Genomic DNA, 26,353 nt, shown 5'->3' with positions numbered 1-26,353 from the left:
ATTAACCTTCTCTATTTGTCCAAAATGTTGAGTTGTCACAGAAATAAATGAAATCATTAAACTCCAGAATACTTTTACACATACAGTATACGTGAAGCAAAAAATATTTCTGTTATGGATACTGTAGGAAAGGTTTAGAACCTTTAGGCCAATGAACTGTGGGCAGGAAATTCCCAGTTCCACAGCTGCATATATAAAGGGGTGGGGATACTAGTGACAACAATGATCTAATATGACCATTTGGTCATATCAGCTCTTTGACATTTACCTAATATGGTACCCATGTTAAGTCACTAATGTCAATAGCGTTCCCCCCCCATATAAAGTACGTCAGCTATGGGGCAGGGACGCTTACCTAATATGGTGCCCATGTTAAGTCACTAATATCAATAGCATCCCCACCCCATATAAAGTACGTCAGCTATGGGGCGGGGAATCTTCCAACCACAGCTCATTGGCACAGCAATGACAGTTCATTTCTGGGTTCGGACCAAGCTCAAACTCAAGGTAATCACTAGATAAAGGCATATTGAGATGCACAAGTACTCTGGTTGGCAGTTAATGGACACAAAGAAACCTCTATAGGGCACTTAAGGTAAGGTGAACAGATTTTTAAAATGAAATCCGGGGACATTTTTTTATTTATTTTTTATTGGCAAACGGTAAACTATTTTATACGCATATTTTCCTCAAATTATATATGCAGTCAGAAGTGTAGCTTGGGTTGTCAGCGTCTGGGACAAGGCAAGAAATGTGCACTCCCGCCAGACTTTTAGAACTCCCTGAGTCCCTTCCACTAGTACAGTAGTACTGATCAACTTGATTCCTACACTGACCTACCTGCCCACTGAACTAACCTACCTGGTTTCCTACCCTGACCACTACACTGACCTACCTGACCACTACACTGACCTACCTTATGCCTACACTGGCCTACCTTATTCCTACATTGACCTATCTCATTCCTATACTGACCACTACACTAACCTACCTGATTCCTACACTATCCTCTACACTAACCTACCTGATTACTATACTGACCTACCCGATTCCTATACTGACTACTACACTGACCTACCTGAGTTCTATACTGACCACTACATTGACCTACCTGATTCCTGCACTACTCACACCCCCACTACATGAACAGCGTAGATTGGTTGATTTTGCTCACCTCTCCATGGCCTCCATGATAATCTATCAGAGCAGGGTTGTCCCCAGCACCAGGTACTGTTCCCAACACCCAGTTGCTCCTCAGTATCCCCTGCAAAGAGCTTCTCCAATAGCGGCCGTATGCTTTGCACTACCCCTCCCCTCTGCTGTTCTCACACACACACGGGCCACCCTCACCAGAGGGATCATGGGGGACAGGCTAGACTACAGGAGTCCCTGAGCGGGGGGGGGGGGGGGGGACACAAATCACAGTCCAAATACTGAGACCAGGAAAAGTTTATTTCATCATAGCACCCCAAAAGGACAAACTACTATATAATGTTATAAAATGATGCCATCAATTTGCATTTTAGTAATCAAAGGTTTTTCATTACTGCGGCAATATTGTATATAAATATTCAAGTTGTGCTGAGGAAGGGGGATCATAAGAACATTTGAAATCCGTTGGCTTGTCATTTTAACGTTTTGTGATCAACTTGTGAAGATTGCCCAACATTTGCTGTGGCACTCCTGTTTATATCTATACCTCTAGGTTTGTATTGCTGTCTGTGGCCCCTCTGGGAAGATTCACCCTCTTTATTTCTTCTATTGGCCACTGTCACTGGGACAGGAAGATGGTAAATGCTGTCTAGAGGATTTCCTCTTACATACTGTAGTTTCCCCAGGGCAGGCCATGAAGGGAGATCTCCCCAAAAAAGACACAATAAAAAAATGGGAGATTTAACCCTTTCCTACACCTACACTATTAAAAAAAAATTCTTTAGTTATACTTTAGGCAGTCTTTTGTTATATAAATATTAAAACTGTTCTTGCAAAGAGTTGTTTAAGTTATTGGCTTGAAATCTGTCCCAAAATAGGTATGCCATGAGATAATAACAATAGCAGAAGTAAAAAGAAAAAAAAGTTGTATACTCTGAATTTTCAATGTGATCTCATCAGATAAACTCTTTTGTACTTACAGTATGGAAACATAGCCATTTTTGAGGATGTACCTTTGTCAACTTTTGTGATGGAAATACAGGCCTGGGATGCTGACCAACCACAAACTGGAAGCTCTGATATTATTTACCGGATCATTCAGGGAGACCCAAGTGAGATGTTTACCATTCAGACAAATCCTGAAACAAATCGAGGAAACATCACAGTAGCTAAGGTAAAACTAGTATGGATATGCTGAGGTGGGTCAATAAAAATGAAAAGACCCTCTTGTAGACATCAAGTACAGCAATCTTAACAACTCTTAAAACAGATGGTTTCGACACATTTCCACTTCCACACAACCTTTAGATGCGATGTTAGAAGCAACAAAACCAACATAATCATGTGAATCTGGAATTGCACATTTAGAGCACCATGTTTGTACTGTGAGCCAGCCAGAGGATATAATGTAGGGCATGATCATAATAGAAGGATTTTATGTCTCCGTCCTCAGATTTTTTTATGTATAATTAATAATATATTTGTAACGTTTTGGTGATATGTGAAAACAATCCTGCACTGTAAGAGCAAAAACAATTGATCCCTGGTGACACATATTTAACTAGATTCAAAGGCATTGATCGCCATTGATCATGATATCAGCTTAAGTGGAGGATCATAGCACAAAGAGTCGCTTTGTTTGAATTAAAGTCCCCTAAACCCAATCAGCAAAATGTTGATGATTGTCAAGTTAGGTGCAAGTCTTTATTACACTATAGGTTTGCTTTAATCCTCAACTCAAGGCAAACATCTACATACACCAAGGATACATGTGTTAAGGAGCTCTTTTATTTGCCAAATTATTTTCATTTCTTCCCATCCAGTCCTGTGAATTACACAGCCTTGCCCCAAAGCACAGCTATGTGGACGACTCCACTTTATCTGTTACAGTTATGAATTGCAGTGGTATCCTCTCTCAACCACACAATCCCCTCCCAACCACCCAGTGGCTGTTTGGACATCACAGGAGAAGCAGTGTAGGGATTAGGTCAGCCCTCCAGATGAAGCCATGTATGTTGGTGGCGTAACGTGTAGAGGTTGAGTTTGGCAGCGGGAGTTTTCACTGGCTGTATTTTATTATATGCTTGTTTTTTACCTGATAACTGTAAGTGAATTTTATGAAGTGGGTTCTGTGTAGTGTGTTGAGCCTAATAACCCAGGTACTGCACTATTGGAGGCTGTTTTTCTGTTTGTTGCCTATGACCTATGTGTGGGCTGTGTGGAGCCATCTTCGAGAGGAAATTCTATCGTTCTTTAAGGAACCTGAACAACAGAGTTTGATCCATCAGAATGATCTGCGTTCAAGCTTTATTGACCCTTATGTCCCATACACACGATTGGATTTTCCAACAAAAAAAACATGGATTTTTGTTTCGAAGGTTGTTGGCTCCAACTTGTCCTGCATACACACAGTCACACAAATGTTGGCCAACAATTACCAACGTGGGAACGTGGTGACATACAAGACTTACGACAAGCCAAGAAAAAGGAAGTTCAATAGCCAGTTGCAGCTCCTTCTGCTTGATTCCCAGCATGCGTGAACTTTTGTGAGAAGGACTCGTGTGCACACAATTGGAAATTCCGACAACAACGTTTTGTTGGCGGAAAATTTGAGAACCTGCTAGCAAACATTTGTTGACGGAAAAATCTGACAACAAATGTTCGATGGAGCATATACACGGTCTGACTTTCAGCCAACAAACTCACATCCAACATTTCCTGTTGGAAAATCCGAACGGGTGTACACGGCATAAGGGGTCTATAATGGAGGTGAGTTTGCACCGGTGAAAGGAGCACATGCGGAAAAAAATTACATTATTTTGTGGTGTCATCTCTATGCATATTATCAAACAGAGACTTTTTTGACTGCACAATTTATAAGAAGCTTTACTATTTATTGCATTGACTTTTGTATTGTATGTTTGTTTATGGATTTAATTTGTACTGGCACTTTATATATATGAAACACTTACTTATTTAGTAATTTATTGTTAGTTTTTAGTTATTATTTCAGCTTGAATTAGAGGCAGCACAATCACACATTTTAATATTGATTTAATGCAGATGTGGGAACACATTTGGCGATTGCAGCAGCTGTACCCTGTAAAAGTGAACAATAGGTCCTGCGCAAATCTACCAGAAATCCTATATAAAGTTCTAAGTGCTAATGACAAATAAATATATAAAAATAAACCCAGAAGTTTAAAATATATAGAAAGCAGGCAAAATACAAAGGTCCATATGGTGGATGTCAACGTCTAATTCACTGGCACCAATTGGGAAAACGCAGATAAAAACAGTACTTAAAAAATCAAGGGGCTGAAGGCTCCCAGAACTCTCCCCTCCAAGTGTAGAAAGAGAGGCACATCAAACAAAGCAGACCACCTCCATTCTCGTTCCCAGCCACCAGGGGGTCCTCAGCTACAGCCAACTAGGAAACAATGATCTCCGCACTGGGCCACAAGGGGGCCATATAATACAATGTAGAATGTACTGTTGCTACGAGGAAGGTTTCCACAGGAGTGTGCAGCTCAAAAAATAATAAACATGGAGAGAGAGGGAAGGCTCTGATAGTGTAGTAGTTTCTCAAAATGGTAAAGTTTAATAAAAAGTATAATAAATCGGACTCTCACATTTAAACAAAAGAACAGCACATAAAGCAAAATGGTGTTTTGGCGTTTTCCGCCAGTCCTACTTCACTTCCGGTACGACGTACAGCCACTGCCTACGCGTTGCGTCAATCACGTGACTTCTTCAGTTCCCCTGGTGGCTGGGAACGAGAATGGAGGTGGTCTGCTTTGTTTGATGTGCCTATCTTTCTACACTTGGAGGTGAGAGTTCTGGGAGCCTTCAGCCCCTTGATTTTTTTAAGTACTGTTTTTATCTGCGTTTTCCCAATTGGTGCCAGTTAATTAGACGTTGACATCCACCATATGGACTTTTGTATTTTGCCTGCTTTCTATATATTTTAAAGTTCTGGGTTTATTTTTATATATTTATTTGTCATTAGCACCTAGCACTTTACATAGGATTTCTGGTAGATTTGCGCAGGACCTATTGTTCACTTTTATTTTTCGTTTGATAGTTTGTGTAATGCTATCAGGTTCAGCTGCAGTTTCTAGCACCTTATTATAATATTTGCACGTTTGTATTTGATTTACCGTATGCATTTTTCTATATTGATTTTTTATGAAGAGGTATATTCACCCTGCTGATTAGCTTCACCTGTAAAATAGTAGCGCAAAGGCTTTTTTCACTATTAGCTGTACCCTGTAATTCTTGATTTCTTTTACTAGATGACAACTCGCTACTACCATATCTATATCCTCTAATTAATTTGCACTCTGCTCCTATCAGCATGTTCCATATCAGTATATTTGCATGTAGATTCTCTGACTGGTGTCCAGAGCTGAGCTACCAGTATTAGTGCTACTGTACAGGGAATTAAAAGAGGTCGATACCAAAAAGTCAAATTCAAGTATTTACACTGGTTACAAAAAAAAAAAATTTTTGGGCAATGTTGGCAGTAGGTAAGATAAATGAATTTAAGTGCCTTAGTTCTTACAAATATTTTTTTTATTTTTTATTTTTCAACAGCCACTTGATTATGAATCATTTAAAGTGCATAACCTGGTGATAGAAGCCAGGAACCCTGAGCCTCTGGTCACAGGAGTACATTATAATGAAAGCTCCATCACACGTTTAAACATAACCGTCCTCAATGTGGATGAGAAGCCAATTTTTTCAGACGTATTATACCAATCACAACAAAAGGAGAATATTCCTATAGGAACGAAGATAATTACTGTGTCAGCCTCAGATCCTGAAGGAGACGAAATAAAGTAAGTTTCTTGCAGGTCAAATGTAGGACTTGTATTTGTGTAATCATGATTATGCCAATCCATTTCAAAAAGATGGGTTCAGCTATTAACATAGGTCTAGCTTCTCAGCAGCCAGGGACGGATAGAACATTAACTTTTTAGAATTCCTCTTTTTCTCTGAATACAGGAAATACTGTGGCTCTGATCTTTCTAGTTTGTTCATTCTCTTCCATGTGCTGTCAATCGGGACGGGAGACCTTGATTATCAAAATTGCTTCTCCTTTTTCAGGTTTTCGCTGACAGATAACCCCAAGAATTGGCTCAGAATAGATGAAAAAACTGGGGAAATCTATACCAATAAAGAACTGGATCGCGAACAAGAAAACCACTACTCAGTAAAAGTGATCGCTACAGAAAGATGTAAGATAAATATATAAAGGGGTACTGTTAGAATGATAATAGAAAGCTGTCACTGCTGTTGTGGCAAATCCCAAACTTTTGTCTGATAACTTTATAGATTTGCCACCAGAAATAAAGAGCAATCTGTTGCACAGTGCAAAGCCTGTGCCCATAGTCAGCTGAGTTACATGAGATGATAATTTAAAAGAAGGAGTAACCTAACCACGTTTTACTGTAGGGTGAGCTCACAGATGGTAGGGATAGCTGGCAATTCTGTGTGGGAAAGGTTACTGTTGTAATTTTTTGTTTTTATTAATATTTTTTGGCATTGTTACATTGTTACATGTCCCCTCTGGCAGTGCCCAGCTTCCCAAGCCTTTTTTGACAATAACTTGCTTATTAAGCTCTTCGAATTGCCAGCATTGACAAGGGTCTTTTGGTTATTCCCATCATTGTCTGGCCTGAAACAAGTTTGAAGCCAGAAATTACCTCTGTCAATGCAAGTAAGAGCTGGTATGAGTGGCAGTAGTAGAAGGGGCACTATATGAGGGCAATCTGACCCAAACTGTCATTGGGTCCTCTGCGCCACAGCCTGGTAGCATAAACATTGAACAAAATCATTATTGATTATTAATAGTGTTAAACTCCAAATAATTGGCGAATCTTAGTAAGCGCAATTAGGGAAGGACTGGGCTGGAGTGCAGGGGGCTAGCGCTAATTATTGTATGTCGGGATGAGGGCACAGGGTGGAGAAAGTTCATCATTCAGAAATCAATTAGCGCAAAGTCTGTGACACATGTGAGACAATACATGGCCACTGCTCCATGTTGGCTTTAATCATCGAGACTGGCAGTGGTAGTCAACTTCTGTGGCTCTGAGATGTCATATAACAGAATGCCATTAGCCACAAATGAAGCTGATGCTGGAACTTGGAAGATGTGAAGGTGTGTCACAGTAAATCATGCCTTTTAGGGAAGCCACTTTTCACCATGTCCAATAATCAGCGTGACAACATGGCAACATGGCAAACTATGTGGGTGAAATAGTTTACCATGCACAAATTGTCCCTGTCAAGAAAAAACTAATTGGGTGTGGCAGCTCCCAAGCCAAGCTAGGCTACAATCCATACTTAGAAAATATTTTTTCCGTTTACACTTCATTTAAAGCCCAACTCTGGTAAATTTGAAAATGATCCCTTGCATTGGGTCCAAAGCCTTGACTGGCTGAGTGACAGCGGGCTGAGTTATATCTGCCAACAGTGGGCTGAGTGACTTCTGCCGACAGCAGACTTTAGCTAAAATAGCTTGGCCATACTTCTCCTTTAACTTACCTGATCCTCCACTCCCCTGGCAGATGGTGCTCCTCCATGCTCCAGCAGTGGACTCTCCTTTAGGGTCATCAAGCCTTGATAACATCAGGACCATAGACTGCTAAGGCATTGGGGAGAAGACGCTGTGGGGATCGGTCTAGCAGAGCGGAGGAGCTGAGCATCAAGTTAATAGATCATTTTATGTCCCTGAGACCTAAATGAGCAATTAACCCTTGCACAGCCCCACTGCAAAGGAATAATTAAGCAACCCAGAGCTGGGTTTTAATGCAGATTTTTGCTGTGCTCCTGCAAGGACTTTCTCATCCTCAGAGTGGACACAGTGTTGCTCTGAGGTATGGATGTGGGGAAGGAATTTACTCTAGAAATAAATAATAATAGTAATAATGGAATGAGGGAACAGAGATTTCTCTATAGCGCCCTTCAGTTGTCACAGATCTGAGGTCTAGTAATCTAGTTTTACCAGGCATAGGCCCCTGGAGGCTTTTAACCACCCTGGATTGTAAAATATCGGCTGGGTAGCAACTCTATTTACACCCCTACACTTTTGTCTTTCAAGGCTGCTTTTTTTCTTTCAGATTTTATTAATAACACTTATTTATCAAAATTTCACAAAAATATTTGTTCTTTAGATTTTCCTCTATGTTCCCACAAAAGCTTTGTAGCAGCTTTTTGTTCAGACATTTCAGACTTTATTTCTCTGTTAAGGTGGCCATACATATATTAAAATTTGGCCAGTCCAGCAGGATTTTGCTGCTCGATCAGTGTATTCTAAAGGTATGGAAGTCTCCCTGCTGTCAGAATACAAATGCACAGTGGGGAGGACTCCCCCATCTACACATTCAATGTAATTATTTTTTGCTTTTTGACCAGCAGGTTGAATTAAAATGAATCTTCTATGGGCTGCCTTAACAAATAAGTAACTATTGGGTCCGGTAACTAGAGCTGGCTGAACACATTTTATCCCTTGTACAACCTCCTTTGAGCCCCTTTCACACAAGCCGAGTCCATTTTTGCTCAGTAGGGGATCCATCCGCTGATCCCCTGTTGAGCTGAGCAGAGTGGGCAGATTTATGCAGCGGGGACATGGAGTGCCCTCCGATCCAACCTGGCCAGCCAGAGGGGAACGGACCCCCTTCCATTTCTTTTTTACTGAGTTGAATCGGATTTGGAGGTAGCCGGGTGTAAATGGACAGAAGTCCGTTTACATCTGGTGCACTATAGAAGAGGGTTTGATCGGGTCTGGCTGATTAACCGGATTTCTCATGTAAAAGGGGCCTTAGATTTACCAAAACTTTGTATGGTGGACCTATGTAAAGATTCCATTGAGTTTGTGTCCAAACAGGCAGGGCCTATCACTACACTGGAGTTGTTGGAGAATACAAAGAAGATTGTAAAACCAGATTGCACAGTGAATGTTGAGTTTAAGATACATGACCTATTTAAACTCTATTCATTATTTTACTGTATAAAAATTATGAGCTCAAAAAATGAATAATTAACAAGCAAAATGTTGCATAGGTGTGGAATTAGTATTTGTTGATATGAAATGGATATTTAACTATTGAAAGCCTCTGTTTTACCTTAGTATTGGATAGAGCATCTATTCAAAATAGTTTTATTATCTTCTCTCTTTTAAGTAGATCTAAACCAATAAAATGTGTATTTAAAATATTAATGTAATTTTGACTCTTTTTAAATCTGCAGCTTGCATTAAAATATTACCTGGTAATCCTACAATGGAGGTCATTACCAGCACTTCCTGTTATTGAATGACAACTCTCTGCTCCGTCTCTCAATTGCTCTCCTGCACTGTCACCCCATCACACAAGTTTCTAAGAGAGATTTTGCAGGGTTTGGCAATATATATTGCATAAAGCATGTCCCACCTTTGCTACCATTACTGTACAAAGTTGCCCTGAGCAATGATATGCAGCTTCAGCTAGAGTGCATGCATATAGACAGGAAGTGGCTGCAAAGAGGCAGCTACAGATCAGATACAGCAAAAGATAAAAAAAGTAAAAAACGTGCATTTTAAATAGAAAAAATATGGCAATGATTTGTGATACACATAGGAGAATTCATTAACTGTCTTTAGAATTCTGACGTGCCTCCATGCAACAAATGTCAATGTGGATGACAGATTGTAAACAGGTACATGAATCTGGGGCATGCACTTTGTGTGGAGGCGCCCTGAGGCTGAAGTGTCCATGTGGACACTCTGCCATTAGTGTAACTGTGCTTCCTCCTGCTGCTGTAGTTGTGCTTTGAAACTGGGTGGGAGGAGCCTGATAGGGATTTACAGACACTAGTTCCTCATCGGGTCAGCTCTCTATGTGATTGATAGCAGGCAGTGGGCAGATCCTTACCCAAAAGACAGCCTGCTCCTGGCTATAGAATCAGGGCCGTCTTTAACGTAGGGCAAAAGTGGCAGCTGCCTTGGGCCCGGTCATTGTTGTGGGGCCCAAAGCGGCTGCCACTTAAGCCCCGTTCTGCCCGCAGTTTTCCTGGAGTAGAGTATATAACCAATTCCCCCTGCTCTCCCAAGTGGCCACATTATTACAGGAGCGTGGCACAGCTGCGGGCTTAATGTGCTAGAGCCCGCTCGTTCCTCTTCTTCCACTGTCAGGAGCTGCAGGACCGGAGTGACAGGGAATAAAGCAGAGCGCCACTTCATGTTCCTCCCGCCCCCGCCTGACAGACTTGTGTAGCACACAGCCAACTGAAGTGTTCTGGAAATGTGCTACAGGTCTGATAGGCAGAGACTGCACCGCTTGCACCACTGTTAAGCTCCTGAACTCCCCCAATCATCCTGGACTCCCCTATCTCTTTCCACCCTAATCAACCCCATCATCATTATCATTATACAGGATTTATATAGCACCAACAGTTTGTGCAGCACTTACAAGAATGTTCGGGTGAAGAGCAACTTTGCATGGGAGAAGGGGGACAACAAGATACACAGAGATTAAACAAATCCTCCTACATATGTTGTATCTGTTTATCTGCAGTCATCTCTTCTCTACTTCCATTCAAAGCCCAGACTTTATAAAGCTTGTCTGAGCTGTCAGAAAAAAAAAGGAGACAGCTAAAGTCACACTCTGCACAGCTGAATAAGGAGAGCTCTGAGAGCTGATTGGAGGGAATGAACACACCCCCTTCATACAGCAAACAGGAACAGAGCTGAGGCTGTCAATTTGTCACATTTTTTTCTCTTGGTGTCAGGAAAACTTTTCAGAAGGGACTCATGCTGATAACAGAGGAATGAAGCAGCAGACAGAAATAACACTAATGCCGCGTACACACGAGCGGACTTTTCAACATCCAAAGTCCGAAGGACTGAGTCCGTCAGACTATCCGATCGTGTGTGGGCTGCAACGGACTTTTGACTCGCCAAAGTCCGAAGGACTTTAGAATATGGAACATGCTTCAAATTTTCCCGAAGGAACTCCGCCGGACCCGGTCCCCTTCGAAAACTCCGCTCGTGTGTATGCTACTCCGACGGACTAAAACTGACGCTAGGGCAGCTATTGGCTACTGGCTATGAACTTCCTTATTCGAGTCGGGTCGTACGTCACCACGTTCGAATCCGTCGGAGTTTAGTGTGATTGTGTGTGGCCAAGTCCGTTCGGCCGAAAAGTCTGTCAGAACTCCGTCGGAATTCCAGCAGAACTCCGACGGAACTCCTGTGGAAGTCTGTCGGACATAAGTCCGCTCATGTGTATGGGGCTTTAGTGATCCCAATTGAAACAAGTACACACTATAGAGGGATATGCTTTGTTCATATCCCATGTCTGAGGTTTACAATCACTTAAAGTGGAGGTAAACCCATCCATTTAAACAGTTAAAAAAAAAGACATGCTGGGAATGCTAACTGCACATTGGCTGTGCTCTCAGCCAAACTATCAAACCATCCAATGGCTGGTGTCATAACAAATCACATGTGCAGCACCATAGCAGTTGAAGATTAAACAGAGGCAAAGATGGCAGCTTCCTTGGCTGAAAACGATAGGGGAGTTTATTACCACTTTAAATCAATGAGTTTAGTTCCACTTTAAGAACTACCCGAATCTGCTGCACGTGTTGGTAACGTTACCAAAACAGGCGGCAGGGCTTTTTGAAGCTGGCAAAGACCATTTTAAATAAAAATGTTGGCAGGGATTTTCTTTCATTCCTCATTTCATAACAGACTGCTATAAAGTCAATTCCTCTACTCTGATTAGGCCAGGTGATTGGCTGTTCAGGTTCTGCATCCTGGGAAAAGAGGAAAAGTACTACATATTTCCAAGGGCTCAGACAGATGAGTGACAGAGGAGTGTGGTAAAGGAGTGTATCTGAGATGGTGGTATTGATATTGAGAGAACCTGTCACTTTTCCTGATGCCATTATGTTTATGAATTTAGTGGTAGTAAACCTCAGTTGATGAAAAAAAAGAAAAGAAAACCCCTGCAAGACAATGTCATAATGTGCTAGTATGTATCGCATACTAGCACTTAATGAGAGACTTACCTTAGAATGAAGCCCTCCAGCACCACAATGTCACCGTTGAGGTGGCTGACATCTTCCCCTGGGCTTCCTTCCAGGTTCGTGTCCTCTGGCTACATGAGTGGCCAGGGGAGTGATGACATCACTCCCGCATATGCGCACGGGAACCTCCATTTACGGCATGTGCTCAGTAATGTCACTGGCTGCATGCACTCTAAATATCTCCTCAACTGTGCAAGTGTAGGATATATTCACAGTACCTACAAGTAAGCCTTACTATAGGCTTGCCTGTAGGTACAAATAGAAGAACAGTCTTTACTACCACTTTAAAAAAAAAAGTGTTAACATACAGCATATAGCAGAAATACTGTATGAAGTATTTGTATTACTAGTACAAAGGTAATCTCAAAGTGATATTTCTACATGGATGATAAAAGCACCAAGTAAGTGTTGTGAATTGACCCCTTATGTTGTTTTACAGATAACCCAAAGATGAGCTCCTGGGTGTTCTTCCACCTCACCATTGAAGATGTCAATGACAATCCTCCACGCCTGGCCAAGGACTATTGGGGGGATTTCTTTGTCTGCTATCCATTTTCCCAACCTGCATCATTTGATTTTCAGGGAACCGATGCTGACCATCCTCACGGTGGTGCGATTCTTAAATTTCGAATTGGGAATGAAAGTTTTACAAAGGACTGGCAAATTAATGTCATTAACCGTAAGTGTCACTGATGTCTGTTCACATAGAGTATCCTATAAAAACAGCTAGCTTACATGTATTAGATTTAAATTATAACGAAAGGCAAACATATTTTTTTTAGTTGTGTATGGCGTTAAGAGGGATTAGAACCCATGATGGGTTTTTATTGCTATCTATGCCCCCTTGGGGAGATTCGCCTTCTCTATTTGACCTGTTTCCATTATCACTGTAAGTGAATCCCAAGTGATCCCTTACATTCTTTCTGTATCTTCACTGTTCCCTTGAAGAGTGTCTCAAAACTTATCAGTTTATGAGACTACCATTCCAAAGTTGTAGTTATGATGACTTATCGTTTTAACATTTGTCTATGTCATTTTTAACTGAGGTGTTATATGTGACATTAAAAATCTTATTTTTATGATTTAATAGTCTGGATGCCTCTAAATACTCAATCCACATATACATTTACCAGACACTTTATTAGGTGCACCTTGCTAGTACTGGGTTGGAACCCCTTTTGCCTTCCAAACTGCCTTCATTCTTTGTGGCATAGATTCAACAAGGTGTTGGAAACATTCCTCAGAGATTTTGGGCCATATTGACATGATAGCATCACACAGTTGCTGCAGACTTGTCAGCTGCACATCCATGATGCAAATCTCCACCACATCCCAAAGGTGCTCTATTGGATTGAGATCTGGTGAATGTGGAGGCCATTGGAGTGAAGTGAACTCATCATGTCCAATAAACTAGTTTGAGATGATTTGATCTTTGTGACATGGTGCATTATCCTGCTGGATGTAGCCATCGGAAGATGGGTACATTGTAATCATAAAGGGAGGGAAATGGTCAGCAACAATACTCAGGTAGGCCGTGGGGTCTAAACAATGCTCAATTGGTACTAAGGGGCCCAAAGAGTGCCAAGAAAATATCCCCCACACCATTATATACCACCAATAGCCTCAACTGTTGATACAAGGCAGGATGGATCCATGCTTTTATGTTTACACAAAATTCTGACCCTCCATCTGAATGTCGCAGCTGAAATCAAGACTCATCAGACAAGGCAACAATTTTCCAATCTTCTGTCCATATTTGGTGAGCCTGTTTGAATTGTAGCCTCAGTTTCCTGTCCTTAGCTGACACTAGTGGCACCCGGTGTGGTCTTCTGCTGCAATAGCAAGGTTCGATGTGTTGTGCATTCAGAGATGGTATTCTGCATACCTTGGTTGTAACAAGTAGTTATTTGCATGGATGAGCACTGATGTGGCATGGATGTGGCACGGATGATCACTGATGTGGCATGGATGTGGCACGGATGAGCACTGATGTGGCATGGATGAGCACTGATATGGCATGGATGGGGCACAGATGAATATTGACTGGGCACGGATGAACACTGATGTGACATGGATGAGCAATGATGTGGCATGGATGAGCACTGATGTGGCATGGATGTGGCACGGATGAGTACTGATGTGGCATAAATTGTGGCATGGATGAGAACTGATGTGGCATGGATGTGGCAAGGATGATCAATGATGTGGTATGGATGAGGCATGGATGAGCACTATTTGTGGCATGGATAAGGCATGGATGATCACTGATGTGGCATGGATGTGGCAAGGATGATCACTGATGTGAATAGATAAGGCATGGATGAGCACTGATGTGGCATGGATTTGAGTTTCAAAAAACTATTAGATGGGCACCTTAACGATCACAACATACAAGGATATACAATGTACTATTAACATAAACACTGATGGTCATTGATGTGGCATGGATAAGGCATGAATGAGCACTGATGTGGTATGAATGTGGCACGGATGATCACTGATGAGCCATGGATGAGCTTGAATGAGCCATGGATGGGGATGGATGAGCTATGGATGGGGATGGATAAGCATGAATGAGCCATGGATGGGTATGGATGAGCAAGAATGAGCCATGGATGGGGATGGATGAGCCATGGATGGGGATGGATGAGCCATGGATGAGGACGGATGAGCATGAATAAGCCAAGGATGGGGATGGATGAGCCATGAATGGGTATGGATGAGCATGGATGAGGATGGATGGATGAGCCATGGATGGGAAAGGATGAGCATGAATATGGATGGATGAGCCATGGATGGGCACAGATCAGCGTTGTGGGAACTTCAGATCTAGCCCACAGTGCTGCTGCACTGCCTCTCTCCTCTCCCCGCACACTGTACCGATCGGTATGAGGACAGGGAGGAGCTGAACTGGACATGCTCCGGTTTGTTGACTGATCGCTTCATCAATTGATGGAGCGATCCAGTGGTAAATGCCACTGTCATTGGGCTTTTACCCTGATCCGTGACACGCTGGGTCCGAAAGACGAACATGGACAGTCCCAGGTGCGCGCCCCAGGGGGCCCAGTTCTGAGAGGACGTCATTGTACGCCCACCCAGAGTTATCCAACCATGCTGTATGGTCCGGTCGGTAAGTGGTTAGATGTGCTCATTCACTGAAATTGCAAGAGAAGCGGTTTAACCTTAAACTTCGTAGAGGGTTCTTTACTATCAGAGTGGTAAGGATGTGGAATTTTCTTCCACAAGCAGTGGTCTCAGCAGGGAGTGTCGATAGTTTAAAAAAACTATTAGATGGGCACCTTAACGATCACAACATACAAGGATATACAATGTACTATTATCATAAACACAAACACACACACACACCACCACAGGTTGAACTGGATGGACTTGTGTCTTTTTTCAACCTTACCAACTATGTAACTATGTCTTCACCATGTCTAGATGCCTAAATGCATTGAGTTGCTGCCATGTGATTGGCTGATTAGCAATTTGTGTTACCAAGCAATTTAACAGATATACCTAATAAAGTGGCTGGTGAGTGTATATTTTCTTTATACACAGGTTATAACCTCTGTCCAATGCCATTATTATTCTGTTGTGGAGTTTAGGCATGAGCTCCGGTGTGTTCGCATGGTCCACGTGCAGAGCCCACCAGGAAGTCGGCGCAGCGCTGCGCTAATCACAGGCAGTGAGATATCGCACGATCTCTGCAGCCGCGCATCGGGGCAATGTCTCACTGCCTGTGATTAGTGCAGCACCGTGCCGACTTACTGGTGGGTTCAGCGTGCGGAGTGTGTGAATACGCCGGAGATCATCCTTAATGGAGATGTTAGCTTCTATCCTTTCCTGTTAACCAAACGAGAAGGAATTAAATCTCACCAATTGCAATCATTGACCGCAATAAAAACCTGAGAAAGGTTCTCACCCTTCCGTCCTATGCTTTAACTATTTAAAAGTTGCTGTGCCCTTTTGAGGAGATTTTGAGGTTTCCATCTTCCAGTTTAAGTAAATAGGAGAGTAGGTATCTGGGCAGAGATTCAGTATATGTGCAAATGTGTCGTGTGTACATGTGTGATTTGTAGGGTCATGCTGAAACAGCTTCAACACCATTTGATTCACTTGTGTAAATCCGCAGGCACTGCTGCACGCCTGAGCATGAGGCATGCAAACTTCCCAAAAGAAAGTGTCTCTGTACCGGTAATCCTCACAGATAATGGGAGACCTCAGATAGAAGCAACCGTCCATATCCCAGGTATGATGAACAAACAAAAAATTGTATTTATCTTATTTCAGGGAATATGTCATATTTTTGAATATACAGTATTTGTGCCTCGTTTGCTATGTTCAGCACTAAAAAAATAACAATTTTTGTAAGACAATATTTCCAGAAGAAAGCCTTGTTCAACCACAAAACACAATGAATGTGTTACTTTGTTACCTTACCTAATATCAACGTTATCCCAGAAAAAACAGACCCATAGTTTAAATATAAAAATTGCTGTGGTCTATAAGGGATATACAGGTAAAGGACCAGTAAACCAGTAACATTATATTTTTGTTATAAAGCATGACAAAAATATTTGCAAATGAAAAAAAGTTTTATTTTTTTTATTTTTTTTGCGTTTTCTTTTTATGCAACACTAAACAAACTAGCAAACTAAACAAAAAAGAAATGAAAAATAGTAAAACATTGAAAAAATATGAAAAATAATAGCTAAGGGGAGGAAGGAGTTAATTAAAGGTGGCCATTGATGGACTGGAATTCGTTCAGCAGGGGCTGAATTTCGAACTATGTATGGCCACTCCAGTTGAACAAAAGAAGATCCAGCAATTGACTTCTGTTCAACCACCCTATCAGATAAATGCAGTTGGATCGGTGACAGCACCCAATGGCTTCAGTGCTGATTTGTACATTAAGACGGGGGGGGGGGGGGGGAGTCGCCTCACTGCTAGAATACAATAGCACAGTGGGGAGGATTCCCTCATCCACCTCCAATAGGAGGATGAGGGGGAATCAAATCAGTTCAATTATTTTTTTCGAGCTTAAAGGGTAACCACGTTTCTGGGGAAAAAGAATAGCTAATAAAAAAATTTATAAAAATGAAATGTCACTAAACCCACAACAGTAAAATCAGTTGGTATATGCAGTAATGCATGTTTGTTATACTCACTGTGGAACCTAAGGGATTAAAGAGGAAGTAAACCCTGATGAGTTTACTTCCTCTTTCATTCCCTTCTAACGTAAAGCATAATGGACTACTAGGCATCGCCTAGTAGTCCATTATGTGTCACTTACCTGACACAGGAGCCAGCAAAGTCACCGCTGTCCCCTGTAGTCCGGAGCATCCATCTTCTCGGTGGGTCTCACTGCTCCGCCGCTGTCATTTGGCAAAGCCACGATGACGTCCCTCTGGCGCATGCACACGGGAGCCGCCACTCGCGGCATATCGCCGTTGACCATGACGCGCTCAGTGGTGCCTGTCTTTCGCCAAATATCTCCTAAACCGTGTAGGTTTAGGAGATATTTCTTGGACCTACAGGTAAGCCTTAATCTAGGCTTACCTGTAGGTCAAAGTTGGTTGTAAGGGTTTACAACCACTTTAAACCTCTGCATTGTATAAAAAGACTGCTTGGTCCTGTCTTTTCTGACCCTCCCTTTCTTTCACTGTCCCCAATCCATCTCCTGATAAGACAGAGTCTTTGGAGTCAGGTTGCACATGTTCAGTTTGGTGTGTATTGCTAAAGAGTTGTTTCTTTCTTGGGCGGGTGCATGTGATCAACACTGTACAGACAGAGGGTCAGGGGTCCTGCATCCTCATAGGACAGTCAGAGTAGAATGAAAACTCCTCCAACTTTAACCTTTGGAGGTGGGGTTCGGGGTCCCATGATTTATAACAGCAGCCCTGCTGACACACCAATCATTTTGTTTACCTATCATAAGGGGGAAATTCTTCCAAGTGACCACAAGCCTAAGGAGCATTCTTCCCACTGACTAATGTATCATAAATTGTAGACCTAGTCATTTTCAGCAGGAGTTCCCTGAGACCAGAAAGTTATTTCAAGAGTTCCTCTGCGTATAAAAGGTTGAGAAAGTCTGCTATAGGGTGTCACTTGAGTGATGGCTCTAAGTCTGCTGGGGCTGCTGACATTACATCCAAGGTGGCAACACCCAGCAGCAGTCTTTGGACTCTACACAAGAGAGGCTTTATGGGTAAATATGCATAAAATATGACAAACGCTCATGTGGAGATTGTTGTTGATTTGAAATGTCTGGGGACGCAGTCTTTTTAACCACTTAAGGACCGCCTCACGCCGATATACGTCGGCAGAATGGCATGGCTGGGCACAAGCACGTACAGGTACGTTGCCCTTTAAGAGCCCAGCCGTAGGTTGCGCATGTAAACAAACCTCTCCCGTGCTTCCTAGTGAGGCTGTCACTGATCGTCTGTTCCCTGTTATAGGGAAAGATGATCAGTGACGTCACACGCCAAGCCACGCCGCCTACAGTAAAAAAAAAAACACATTAGGCCACACTTAACTCCTACACTGCCCCCTAGTGGTTAACTCCTTCACTGGCAGTGACATTTTTACAATAATCAATGCATTTTTGACCGCACTGATCGCTGTATTAATGCCAGTGGTCCCAAAAATGTGTCAAAATTGTCCGACGTGTCCGCCATAATGTCGCAGTCCCAATAAAAATCGCTGATCGCCGCCATTACTAGTAAAAAAAAATTATTAATAAAAATGCCATAAAACTATCCCCTATTTTGTAGACGCTATAACTTTTGCGCAAACCAATCAATAAACGCTTATTGCAATTTTTTTTTTGTATTACCAAAAATATGCAGAAGAATACATATCGCCCTAAACTGAGGAAAAAAAAGTTTTTTTTTATATAATTTTTTGCGGATATTTATTATAGGAAAAAGTTAAAAATATTGCATTTTTTTTTTCAAATTGGCGCTCTATTTTTGTTTATAGCGCAAAAAAATAAAAACTGCAGAGGTGATCAAATACCACCAAAAGAAAGCTCTATTTGTGTGAAAAAAAGGACGCCAATTTTGTTTGGGAGCCACGTCACACAACCGCCCAATTGTCAGTTAAAGTGAAGCAGTGCGGAATCGCAAAAAGGGGCTTGGTCCTTTAGCTGCAAAATGGTCCGGGGCTTAAGTGGTTAAGTAAAATATGAGATTTTAACCAAAATTTTTTTTTTTTCAGTTCGTATATGCACTTGTACCACAAGCAATCAGTGTGAAAAGATACCTATAGAAAATGGGGGGGCAACAACGATTGGAATGGCCCTTGGTATCTTATTTGGAGTCTTGGGTTTTATAGGTAAGTTCGGGTTTTAATCCTTTGCATTAAATTCACGATTGCAGTCAATGGTGTGCGCAGCTTATTGCATTAGGGTGTGCACCCCAAAGCTCAAACACACATGTCTTTCTTGCTGCACTGGACATTGAATGAATGGGAAGTGTTCTGTGCTGAGCGGCTTCCTGTTTATTCACAAACTGAAGCATAGTAAACACGGTTTATTATGCTTCAGCTATGAATGAACACAGTGAGTGAGTGTGTTACTGTGTTCATTTAGAAAAGGATTGGATTATGATCAAGAGACATCCCCCACAGCAACCAGAGGGAGAGGAGGGAAGCCAGCAGCACTGCGGGGGGGGGGGGGGCTGCAACATGGAAGGAAGACCAGGCAATAGGGGGAATCGGCACTACATGCAGTGATTAGGGTGCCCAGGCACACCCCCTGGGTAAGCCTATGATTGCAGTACAGGTAAAGGGGGTAATGTTTACAGATACAGAGGTGGTTTAACTGTGACATGGGTTTGCTTAGGAAGTTTGAGTTGGAGCTTAAAGCGAAACTCAACTGTATCTGAGCAACACAAGCTAAAAACGTTATGTTTAATATTTAAAGGAGGAGTTTGGGGTTTATAAAGAAAATAAACATTTATACTCACCTAGGTGGATGCAGCATCAGTCCAATGCTTCATCTGTCCCCCACTGGCTGTGTAGTTAGTACTGAAAGATCAAGCACTGTTAATCTCTCAGTTCTCCCCCTCTGCTCTGAGCAGAGTGCTGTGACTGGTAGTCACTGGCTCTCTGCTCTCCCCTCCAGTGCTCACTGGAGCGCTGGGCTGTGGATGGGGCAGGAGGGGCTGACTCAAGCTCTCAGAAGATCTTTGGGAGGCTGATCCAACTGCCGGTCCAGGATTCTGGGCATATAGTCGAGATCGTTTCAGAGTCTGGACCGTCTCTGTGAAATAGTGGGCTTCAGCTGTAAACATATCACAGGAGTGCAGAACGAAATTAACTCCTGTGATCCATAGAAGTGTGAGCAAATTGCAATTGTTTATTTAGCGTCAGTAAGTAGTTGGACAAAAAGATTACATTGAATGTATGATAAACACAACGGTTTTCAAATTGAGTAGTGCAGTAGTCGGGACGGGGAGCAGTTTCAGCCTGAACATTTTGGTAGTCAATTCAAAGATTTCCTTCCAAAAGGCCTTGACTGTAGGACAGGTCCACCATGTGTGTAAATATGTGCCCGAATCCGAACATCCCCGAAAACAGAAAGTAGAGTAGGTAGCCACATATTTAGCTATTCTGGAAGGTACCAGATACCATCGGGTCAGGGATTCCTTTTTTTTATCCACAAAGATCACAAAGAGCAGCACAATAAAAGCAACCTGGAGGCACAAACTCTGGTTTCAATACCTTTTGAGCCATTGGCCTGGAATATGTATGCTGATTAGGAACTTTACACTCTGCACATTATTCCAGTTCAGAAATTTAGAAAATATTAAAACCATTGGATTAGCATAACAATCAACTAGCATAGGAAAGCAGAAATTGTAGCCTATGCATCTCTGTTGAGAATAGGTTTTCTTCACTCTGTCTATTCTAAATATAACCTTTATTCAGACAAAGATGTAGGCCGCTAGTAGTAATAATAATAGCTGCATGGCTGTCATGCTGATCTTCAGTACTTTGCAACACAATACAGGTATCAATGTGTGACTTAAAGTGCAACTTAAGTGTTAAAATAAAAACTGCTATGTGATAGATAGGTGAGAAAAAACTTCTTCCCCTGCTCCTAGAATTTCTTTTAATTTGTGTGCACAATGTATGGCACATACTCCATGCACTCGCAGTATCTGTAAGGCTAGGTTCACCTTAGCTCATGCTCTGAAAAGCAATCACCTTCCAGATTCTGGGTAAGCATCTGCTGATAGGTGTTCATTAGGTGAATCTGCAATGGGACAAATGCACCAAACGTGAGTCAAGCAGTTGGCTTGCGGCTGCAGTGTGGCCCTATCGACTTGAAGAAGCAAGTTTGACAGGAGGTGCCACCTGTCATTGTGACATGCCGTGTTAATTTCCACAGCCATGGCTTATGAAAAGTATCACTTTAGGTGGGTGGTTGAGGTGCAGTAAAACCGTTGCTCGGCTGCCTCGTTTTTTCTGCCCCCCAGACCACCTGTGTAAATGAGGCCAAGATGCTGAAAATAGAGCCAAGTGCCAGGGAAGATGTCACTTCTGCGTGCATGCACAGATGTTACATCCTCAGTGGCCACTTAGTGGGTGAAGAGAAAGGGTACCTAAAAGAAGTGGCAGAGAAGATTGTAGCAGAGGAAGACAGCAGCAAAAGCAAGTCTGGACCTGCCAGCCCCGAAGGAAAGCACACTTGTAGGTAAGTGTGCCTTAATCTGCCAATATGCCATTCATACTTAACATCTATTGGCAGAAACTCCCTCCCTCACTCAGCAGACTTTATAACAAGCATATTATTGGTCAGTGGCTCTCTATGTGCTAAAGGCAGAACATCACAATGACAAACTTGGTAATGTCCTGATTTTTAGGAAGTCAGCAATGGTTACGCATTTCTCACATCACCTTTCCTTCACTGATCCATTTACTTTATATGCTTATTTTGAACTAGCCTCTCTGTTGCATTGGTACGTATTTTCCAGTTGTATACTGACCTTTCTTTTCTTTAGCTATAGTTATTTCTGCTGTTTTCATCTCGATGAATATGAAGAAGAAGAAGAATGCGAATGCCGGGCAGGATGGCACTGCTGCAGAACGAGAGACAATAAAGCCCTAATACCTGGACTATCCTGCAGATTTCCCCTGTTCTGCAATCCAGGCAATACTACATATATATCCATTGGTCATAGTTTTATAGATCTTTTCGTGGAATGACAAAATTACATGTTCAAGTAAAGAAAACAAAGCTTTTTTTTAAATAATATGTAGTATTTTTTTTTTTTTTATTATAATGGTCTCTGTTTCCTCACATTGGGTAAATGAGGTGATGCATAGTGAAGAACACAATGGTATCTGTAGAACAGTCAAATCCAAAGTCCAGGAAAATGTTAAAAAAACATCCTTTAGTCCAGGTCTGTACTAAATCAAAAATGTTATAGTTTTATATACTGCCAGTATAACTACCTGCATATGGTCTTTATATAAGCTCCCCAGAATGCCCTTTCATCGTGGAGTGAGAAGGCTGGAGCTGAGGAGGTGACACAGGATGCTGCAAAGCTGCAATAATAAATATGTAGTAGTAATGTCACACTGATGAGTTTCTAAATCACAACACGGGCTAAACAGAATTGCATATATTTTGGCAGGTTTACATATGAGAATATCAGCAGTGTATTTAGATGATTGGCATTGTACCATTTAAGTTTTTTCTTTTTTTTTTTACTTTTTTTTTCAAGTTCATAAATAATTAATTCAACGTTATGCACCGTGGTGATGTGCATTGCCTGTGTAAAAATACAGACAAGCTGAATTTTATTCCAACAAAGACCAACACACATGTATGCTGCGAGCAGGGCTCATTCATTGAGCTTGCTGTGATCAATGCAGAACATAGCTCACAGCACTGAGACTGAATAAGCCTGGAAGGTCCAGTTTACTTTCATTTGATATTAGAGCTTTACAAGAATGTTGATGATCCAAAACCGTGGGGTTGATTTACTAAAGGCAAATCCATTCTGCACTACAAGTGCACTTGGAAGTGCAGTCGCTTTAGATTTGAGGGGAAGATCTGAAAGAGGGGAAGCTCTGCTGATTTTATCATCCAATCACATACAAGCAAAAGTTCTGTTTTTTTATTTTCCTTGCATGTCCCCCTTGGATCTACAGTGACTGCACTTCCAAGTGCACTTGCAGTGCAAAGTGGATTTGCCTTTAGTAAATAAACCCCCATATGCTTTAAGGCCACCTGGCTTCACATTTGTGTTCGACATCTACAGACTGCAGGTAAAAGTGGTACTTAAAGCAGAGCGGGAAGCTCTGCTTGTTTGCACCCCCTGAGCCCCCCCCCCCCCCCCCACAGCCACATTTGGCACTTTTTGGGGGAAGCGGGTACCTGGGTTTGACAGGTACCCACTCCCACTTCTGGGATTGCGCTGCGTTCTGAGCCGGAAGTTTGCCCCCCCCCTTCTCTTGCAGTTTTCTGGGACACATCAGAGGTCCCTGAAGACTACTGGACCATTCACAAGGCGCATCATGGCTTGTGCATGCGCAGTAGGTAACTGGCTGGCCGCAAGGCTTCACTTCCTGTTTCCCCTACTTGAGATAATGGAGCCTGCACCTGCAGCTGATTGAAGAATCGGCTCAGGTGAGGACATCTGCTGGATCCCTGTTAAAAGTCGGCAGCTACAATATTTGTAGCTGCTGACTTTTATTTTTTTGGGAGGAGACTGGAGCTCCTCTTTATTTTATTTTTTCCCCTCCTACCTGTATTGTTGCCTTTTCTTAAAAACACATACTCACCCACACAACTAATCTAACATTGTCCCACTGAGCTTTGCTGTTCATGTGACATATCTGGGACCCCGTGCTGCCATCATGGTCCTCCTTAGCTGGCAGCCAGCTACCAATGACATGCCAGGACTCTCTTCCTGCCCTCCAGCTGCTTTGCGCGCCCGATCCTGCAGGCTCTTGGGGGATGTGACGCACTCTAGGTATCCTCGGGGGCTGCAGGACCAAAGACATGTCGATCTGGCCTGGGGCAAAATGGTGGTAGGGGGTGGAGCTGTAAAAAAAAAGGTAAAAAAATAACACACAAAAAACTGAAAGGGGTAAGGCGGGCTTAAAGAAAACAAACTCACCTTGGGGAAGTTAGGTTCTGCTTTATAATGTAGCTATGTTTAAAAAAAGACCTATATGATACATCTCGCAGTATCATTAACACAACGGTGCTTACAGTGGTCAACTTTTATTCATTTATATAAAATTTGCATTAAGTCTTTATAAAAAGTTCATGAGCACTGTTATATTGTCTGTGTGCCGTACTGACCACATAAGAACTTTGTTTTGGAAATAAAATGTCTGATACCCTAATTGTTTTTGATATTATTTAGTTGAACCTATACTTTTATTATTTTTTTAGGCAAAAAGAAAAAGTATGTGCAAGCATTTACTGTACAGTCATTACGAAAGAGTGTGGGTGAGGAGTGTGGGAGCTGTTTAGAGCAGTCACATGATTCTCTTTAACCACCTTCAGACCGGACCATTTTGCTGGTAAATGACCAGAGGTCTTTTTACAATTTGGCACTGCGCTGCTTTAACTGGTAATTGCGCGGTCATGCAATGTTGTACCCAAACAAAATTTGCGTCCTTTTCTTCCCACAAATAGAGCTTTCTTTTGATGGTATTTGATTGCCTCTGCGATTTTTATTTTTTGCGATAGAAACGTAAAAAGACCGCAAATTTTGAAAAAAAATTATATTTTCTACTTTTTGTTATTAGAAAAATCCAATAAACTCAATTTTAGTCATACATTTAGGCCAAAATGTATTCAGCCACATGTCTTTGGTAAAAAAAAAGTCAATAATTGTATATTTATTGGTTTGCGCAAAAGTTGTCACATCTACAATCTAAGGTACGTTTTCTGGAATTTACGCAGCTTTTAGTTTACGACTGCCTATCTCATTTCTTGAGGTGCTAAAATGGCAGGGCAGTACAAAACCCCCCCAAATGACCCCATTTTGGAAAGTAGACACCCTAAGGAAATTGATAAGTGGCATGTTGAGCCCATTGAATATTTTATTTTTTTGCCTCAAGCGATTGAATAATGACAAAAAAAAAATTATTTTTTTTTTTTACACAAAGTTGTCACTAAATGATATATTGCTCACACATGCTATGGGCATATGTGAAATGACACCCCAAAATAAATTCTGCTGCTTCTCCTGAGTACGGGGATACCACATATGTGGGACTTTTTGGGAGCCTAGCCGCGTACGGGGCCACCAAAAACCAAGCACCGCCTTCAGGCTTTCTAAGGGCGTAAATTTTTGATTTCACTTCTCACTACCTATTACAGTTTTGAAGGCCATAAAATGCCAAGATAGCACAAAACCCCCACAAATGACCCCATTTTAGAAAGTAGACACCCCAAGCTATTTGCTGAGAGGCATTTTGAGTCCATGGAATATTTTATATTTTGCCACAAGTTGCGGGAAAATTACAAACTTTAATTTTTTTTTATTTTTTTTTCACAAAGTTGTCACTAAATGATATATTGCTCACACATGCTATGGGCATATGTGAAATGACACCCCAAAATAAATTCTGCTGCTTCTCCTGAGTACGGGGATACCACATATGTGGGACTTTTTGGGAGCCTAGCCGCGTACGGGGCCCCGAAAGCCAAGAACCGCCTTCAGGTTTTCTAAGGGCGTAAATATTTGACTTCACTCCTCACTACCTATTACAGTTTTGAAGGCCATAAAATGCCAAAATGGCACAAAACCCCCACAAATGACCCCATTTTAGAAAGTAGACACCCCAAGCTATTTGCTGAGAGGCATGTTGAGTCCATGGAATATTTTATATTTTGCCACAAGTTGCGGGAAAATTACAAACTTTTTTTTTTTTTCACAAAGTTGTCACTAAATGATAAATTGCTCACGCATGCCATGGGCATATGTGAAATGACACCCCAAAATAAATTCTACTGCTTCTCCTGAGTATGGGGATACCACATATGTGGGACTTTTTGGGAGCCTAGCCGTGTACGGGGCCCCGAAAACCAAGCACCGCCTTCAGGCTTTCTAAGGGCGTTACAGTTTTGAAGGCCATAAAATGCCAAGAT

At 41.9% G+C, this 26,353-nt stretch overlaps 1 protein-coding gene across 1 annotated transcript in view; it reads left to right on the top strand.

The window, feature by feature from the left end:
• The window catches only part of CDH17 (cadherin 17), a 108,722-nt gene extending 84,125 nt beyond the window's left edge, over window positions 1-24,597 (top strand). Inside the window, exons 11-17 of the mRNA XM_077493038.1 lie at window positions 2,135-2,326; window positions 5,749-5,993; window positions 6,262-6,392; window positions 12,665-12,904; window positions 16,364-16,480; window positions 19,450-19,566; window positions 22,239-24,597. Coding sequence (XP_077349164.1) covers window positions 2,135-2,326; window positions 5,749-5,993; window positions 6,262-6,392; window positions 12,665-12,904; window positions 16,364-16,480; window positions 19,450-19,566; window positions 22,239-22,345 — 1,149 coding nt within the window. The 3' untranslated portion in view covers window positions 22,346-24,597. The remainder of the gene's footprint in view (window positions 1-2,134; window positions 2,327-5,748; window positions 5,994-6,261; window positions 6,393-12,664; window positions 12,905-16,363; window positions 16,481-19,449; window positions 19,567-22,238) is intronic.
• Window positions 24,598-26,353: the final 1,756 nt, after the last annotated feature.

The sequence above is a fragment of the Lithobates pipiens genome, unplaced genomic scaffold (assembly GCF_037356315.1).
Source record: "Lithobates pipiens isolate NorthernLeopardFrog02 unplaced genomic scaffold, aLitPip1_a1.2 Scaffold_19, whole genome shotgun sequence".
In the NCBI taxonomy this organism is placed as follows: domain Eukaryota; kingdom Metazoa; phylum Chordata; class Amphibia; order Anura; family Ranidae; genus Lithobates; species Lithobates pipiens.
Note: the sequence above shows the minus strand (reverse complement) of the source record. Positions and strands in the feature narration are given on the sequence as shown.